We start from the raw sequence: 5,803 nt of genomic DNA on the forward strand, positions 1-5,803 counted from the left end.
GGCCCCCGGGGCGAAGGAGGGAGTGAATCACCGCGCTGAGCCCAAGCGGGCGGGGCCGGAGGGGGCCGGGCCAGGTGGCTGCCGCCCCGGAAGCCCCCTTGCCCCGCCCGCCAAGGACTGTCCCAGCCCGGCGCAAAGCCTTGAGGACGCCCCATCCCCAAGGTGCTTTGCAGCTCCAGGTACCGGGCGGGCGCGGGAATATCAATACCCTTCGCCTTTTTAAAATTCAAAACAGAGTTGCCTCAACTTAGAACTGCGGGAATCTGGCTTTGGGAGGGAGTGACTCAGTTTCCTTAGCTGAAAACCAGCCGAGGCCATGGTTAAACCCGAAAGTCTAAGGGCCAGGTATGTTTCCAGAATTCGGAAAATGTTGGATTTTAGAAAGTTTTCCCGATGCCTGTATGATATATTACTTAACACCCTCAGCGAGGTCTGGGATGGTTATGGTTAATTATTTCCTCAAAAAAAAAAAAAAACTGTGAATGTTCACAACAAGTGGGATAAATAAGGACTGAATATTGTTTTTCATCAGATCAGGTCAGCTTGTACAGACGATTGGTACCAAACCTGTGGTGGGCATGGGGCAGTCAGTTTCCAGAGCTTTTTGGATTTTGGAACTTTGGATAAAAGATAGCGGGGTGAAAAAATCTCAGCAGTGATGAGAATGAGACCATGGTGATGCAAAGGTGGAGTTAAAGCAGGGCCTGATGAGCATGGAGCTGCTCAGTAAATGGGGGTGGACATTGTTAATAGGTTTAGAGCCAGGACAGCCCAGGGTCTGATTCTGTGCAGTGCGATTCCAGAGAAGTCTTGGCCCTAAGTGCTGGGCCTCAGTTTCCAGTTTTGAGGAGAAAGGCATATTTATTGCTGGGAGCTTGGCAAGGTAGGGGATGGCTCCTGAAATGCAAGGCTGAAGACATAGTTGTTGTCATTTGCAGAGTTATTTTACTGAGCAAGTAACTTCTGGCTCAGCCTGGGTGCCTGTGTCTTAAACATGCACTTGGTTACCTGGAATCAACACCCCAATGTGTTATGATGACACACTCTCTAGACTGGACATCAGTTTCATTCTCATCTCATTTGAGGTGGAGAGTCATACATAGTTGGATTCATAGAAGGATTCACCTTGTGGACCTGCCTGCTGTCCCCCTCCCAAACACAGGGCCCCTCAAATTTAAGGCTGCTGAAAGAGTGACTGAATAATGGAAGGGGTAGAAACATTTTTCCCCAGTGCTGAGTGTGTGCTTTCTATTTCAGTAAGGAATGCCCAAATTTCTTGAACAAGACAAACTCAGCTGCCTCAGGACCTTTGCACTTGTTGTTCCAGCTGCTGTCAATGCCATTCCCCCACAACTAGTCATCTGACTTGTGATCATTCAGGTTCCAGCTCATATGTCATGTCCTCAAAGAGGCTAGCAGCCCACCATGATCTCCCCTAACATAACCTCCTTTTGCTTTCTTTGTAATTCTCACTTTTTTCTGAAATTGTCTTTTAAAAATTCATTGTCTTATCTTTCTTATCTGACATATGCCTACCCTCATGACGTCTGCTACACACAGATGGAAATATATATTTTTGGAAATGTAACAATAACCTTTATTCATCCTATTAGATGGAATCTTTTTGTCTTATTCCACAAGTATCTCCATAATACTTCTATGCAAGGTATACAGACAGCCAAGTTTCTATTAATACTTGTCAAATATAGATGAGATTAAGAGGCCAGGTTCAGAAATCAAGCTTTGATTAACTCTTACTTCAACCTCTTCACACACACACCTCAAGCTATTTTCATTTGGGGCCTTGCTTTCCCCCCCGCTGTGAAATGGACCTACAGGCTACTTGAGTAGGTGTGTAACTAGATGAAAATAAATACTGCACTAAAACCACTAACAGAGATGAAGTGATATGAGATAAATGTGACTGGGATTATTATTATTAGTCCCCTGGGTGTGACTGTGTTTATAGGAATGGGGCTCTAGAACCCCTTCCTGACAACTGTGGAGTCATGCCTCCTCCAGGCTCTGAGTCAAGGGTAGCTGGAAGACAGACACTGCTATGTGTACAGTGCTAACCATTAAAATGTTCTTCATAATCCAACTCAGTTTTGCAATCCCTGTCTCCACTCCAGCACAACTCCAGACTCTCACACTCTGACCCTTTAATTTCTCTCTCCACTTCCACACCTCTTCACCATAGGGACTGAAAGTTGCCAGTTCCAGTCAGACCACAGCTTCCCTCCTTGGGGGGTTGGGGCCCAGTGTTCAGGATGTGGTGACCGCAAAGGTGTCCTAATATTTCTGGTCTCAGACTGCAGTTGCCTTGGGGCTACCCTGGTTAGAATCCCGCTGGTCTTATAAGCCCCAGCTGTGAGGCTCCGCTGGAAGGGTGGAGGAAATTCTGTGTTTCTCTAGGGACCCGGAACACCCAGCATATGGCGTGTTAAGCACAAGGCCCGCTGCAGTTCGTCACCATCTATGGAAAAGGGGGGCGTGGCCCAAAGGTTCTAACTGCTCTTTTTAGCCAGGCCCAGCCCCGGGCGCTGACTCACACCTTCCCGGCTCCTGTCCCAAAGGGGGCTCCAGGGCCCCAGCCTGTACCCTGAGGATGGCAGTCTCCGTGCCAGAAAAAGCTGGCTTCTAGGACGGAAATGGGAGACCGCAGACTCCTGGGGAGGAAAGCCGCCCTGCTTCTAGACTTGCTATCTTTATGTAAGCTGAGAGTCTGACTGATTCTGAGCTGCGACAGCAGGTATATGTTGAGGACACTACCACAATAGGTCCACGTCTGTATTCCCCATGCCACAATCATATATGTGGAGCGTTTCACATCTCAAACGAGTGAAATGAATGAATGGGGAGGAGCGGGAGTTAACACAAGGAAAACGAAAGGGGAAGCAAGCCCGCGAGCCCAGCGACGATGGGCAGAAGCGAAGACTTGAAAGCAACTGCGCGCAGCTCATCGCTGGTTACTAGAGGTCCTCCTCGAAACCGGATGGACCCACCCCCTCCTTTCCAGGGTGACCTGGAAGCCCCACCCCTCCTGGAACACCTGGCAAGTCAAGACTAGATCAACCCATTTTATTACATCCCCGCCCAGAACCAGAAGCGTGGGTTTGAGGGGGTCTGGGAAGGCTGGACTGCAGATGCCTGGAGGGGAGCGCGGGCCAGTCAACTACGTGGTGGGAGGGAAGACCAGACAAGTAGGAGCTCTCAGCCCGACGCTAGTGCACTGCGGTCGGGGCCCATCGGATCCAGACTGGACCCTACCAAGTGAGCACCGAGCCCTGTGTCGTCTGCTCAGTGCCTTCTCCTTCCAGCTGCTGTCTCCTGAGCGAGCTGCGCAGCCCTTGGGAGACCTAGGGCCCGCGAGAGCCGCTCCTCACTCGGCACCAGCCAGGGTCCTGGGGAACCAGGGATACGGTCATCAGGGTCCTCCATGTGGCGTTCTGCTGGAGGAACTTCGGGAGCGTCGACCGCTGCCTCTGGACTAGGCTCAGGGCTGCCCCGGGTCTTTGGCGTCCTATTGAATTGAGGGTGGTGAACTGGGAAAAGGCTGGCACTGTGAGACTTCATCATCGCCGGACCTACAAGATCTGGACGGCAGTCTGGGAATGACAGTTTAGATTGATGGAGTGGAAAACGGAAATTGGGGTCCAGGGCTTAGGATGGCCCAGAAAGCCCAAGGGTGGCAGGAAACAGAGACACCCCCCCTCCCTTAGAGAAATCTTCCTCCACCTTCCTGGAGGTGTCCAGTGACTAGTACCCCCACACACAAGCCTCAACACCTCCTTTCTCTAGACTCTTCCCTGCCTTAATCCAGGACACCCACACAGAAATCATTTCCCATAATCCCTAAAGGAAATCAAACCATGACCTTGGCCTTGGCACTAATAATCTCTCCAGTCTAAGACCTTTGACTATTCCCTCTCTCATCCCACCTTGACTCCCAACTTTTCCCTTATCAACCCTTTGTCTCTCAGAACTAAACCTTCTACTCTCTAGATCTCCATCCCATATCCTCCCAGCTGAGACTCCATTCTGCCTATCCCTCCAAGGACTAAGACCCTGCTGAACACTGGCTTTTATTATTGTTAGTAGTAGTAGGAGTAGTAGTACCAGCAACTGAACCCAGGAGCGATTAACCACCGAGCCACATCCCCACTAAGTTGCTAAGACTGGCCTCAAATTTTCATCCTCCTGACTCAGCCTCCCAAGATGCTGGGATTGTAGGTATGTGCCACCACACCCAGCTGAAGATCTGCTTTTACCCCAGATCTCTTCCCTCCTCTCCTTTCCCCTATAAAAAGTTTCCCCTCTGAAATTCCTTTCATGGGAAGGGCTCCCCTCCCACCCCCACTTTCAAAAATATACTAACCCCACTTAGACACCAAACCCTGATCCTCCCCACTGAGACCACTAAACCCCTTCTAACCTCTCCTTCCCCTCACAGACCTCTAATTTCCTTCCTTGGAAAACCCACTGCTTCCCTTTCGGGACCCACCCATCCCCTTGTGCTTGCCAGTTTGAGTCTCATTAGGCCTCTGCAACACAAGCCGAAGCCGGGAACCTCCAGTGCGGATCCGATCCACCGCCTGGGCATGGGTAAGTCCCTGCGTTGACTCTCCGTTGATATGGAGAATGAGATCACCAGCCTGCAAGAATGCAAGGCAGTGGTGGTATAGGAAGGAAATATAGAGAGCTTCTGGACAAAGGTGGGGATCACACCTATGAAAGGAGGGTGCTTAGGGCTAACCTGCAAACGACCACAACGCTGTGCTGGCCCATCCTTCAGCAACCCACGCACAGCCAGTGGAGCATCACCCGCTACATCTCGGCCCCCACTTAAAGTGAGGCCAAAGCCTGTGCGATTGCGGACTAGCTCCACAGAGAACCAACCAGAGGCCTGGAGTGGCTTTGAAGCACATCTTGCCTTATCCTGGGTCACTCGAGTTGGCGCAGTAGGAATACCCAGAGTCTCTGACCTACAATGCTGGAGTAAGGACACAAATGTACATTGATTGCCTGCCCTAAAGCAGATGGCTTTGAATACATGGGTGAGGTGGTACCTGAGGTTGGTGTTCCACAACAGTGGTATGAGGTAGGCGACTGTCTGTGACTTCTATGTCCGCAGAGTCCAGCATGTTAATGGCTGAAGGATGAAAGAGGTGGAATGCTATCAGGGTACATACCTAGGACCAGCCCCCTGAGTTAATACTCTGGCCTCACCTTGTTGCCTGCCTCTAAACTCTCACAGACTCTCACCATTTAACTACTTAGGAACCAGTCCCCACCCCACAGTAATCGTAAAAACTCAGCTTTTAAGAATAAACGTCCCCCCAGCGGCGTCCACCAGTGATCCCAGTGGCTCAGGAGGCTGAGGCAGGAGGATCATGAATTCAAAGCCAGCCTCAGCAACTTAGCAAGGACCTAAGTAACTCAGTGAGACCCTGTCTCTGAATAAAATACAAAATAGGACTGGGGATGTGGCTCAGTAGCCGAGTGCCCCTGAGAAAAAAAGAATAAACGTCCTGGGGCTGGGGCTGTAGTTCAGTGGTAGAGCACTTGCTTAGCACGTGTAAGGCCCTAGGATCCATCCTCAGAACCATATAAAAATAAATAGAATAAAGGTATTGTGAAAAAAATAAAAATTAAAAAAAAAAGAATAAACGTCCTGACTCAGCCTTCTTAACAAATAGTACTAGGCTGACTATTTGAGTAATCCTCCAGACCTCCCTATCTGATAATAATAACATGCAGCCCTAACACCCGGAACACTCCGTGCTAAGATTGGGCTCTTGAG

General features: G+C 50.1%; 1 protein-coding gene across 6 annotated transcripts in view; it reads right to left on the reverse strand.

Annotated features, from left to right (window-relative positions):
- Nucleotides 1–3,067: 3,067 nt before the first annotated feature.
- The window catches only part of Magix (MAGI family member, X-linked), a 10,323-nt gene continuing 7,587 nt past the window's right edge, over nt 3,068–5,803 (reverse strand). For 4 of the 6 annotated variants that reach the window (XM_048796626.1, XM_048796627.1, XM_048796628.1 and 1 more), the window contains 4 exons: nt 5,070–5,152; nt 4,757–4,993; nt 4,505–4,655; nt 3,068–3,608 (listed from right to left, as the gene is read on the reverse strand). In XM_048796626.1, the coding sequence (XP_048652583.1) occupies nt 3,301–3,608; nt 4,505–4,655; nt 4,757–4,993; nt 5,070–5,144 (771 nt within the window). In that variant the 5' untranslated portion in view covers nt 5,145–5,152 and the 3' untranslated portion in view covers nt 3,068–3,300. The remainder of the gene's footprint in view (nt 3,609–4,504; nt 4,656–4,756; nt 4,994–5,069; nt 5,153–5,803) is intronic. The other 2 variants (XM_015506458.2, XM_015506459.2) reach the window with 2 other exon arrangements.

The sequence above is a fragment of the Marmota marmota genome, unplaced genomic scaffold, assembly GCF_001458135.2.
Source record: "Marmota marmota marmota unplaced genomic scaffold, marMar, whole genome shotgun sequence".
Lineage (NCBI taxonomy): Eukaryota > Metazoa > Chordata > Mammalia > Rodentia > Sciuridae > Marmota > Marmota marmota.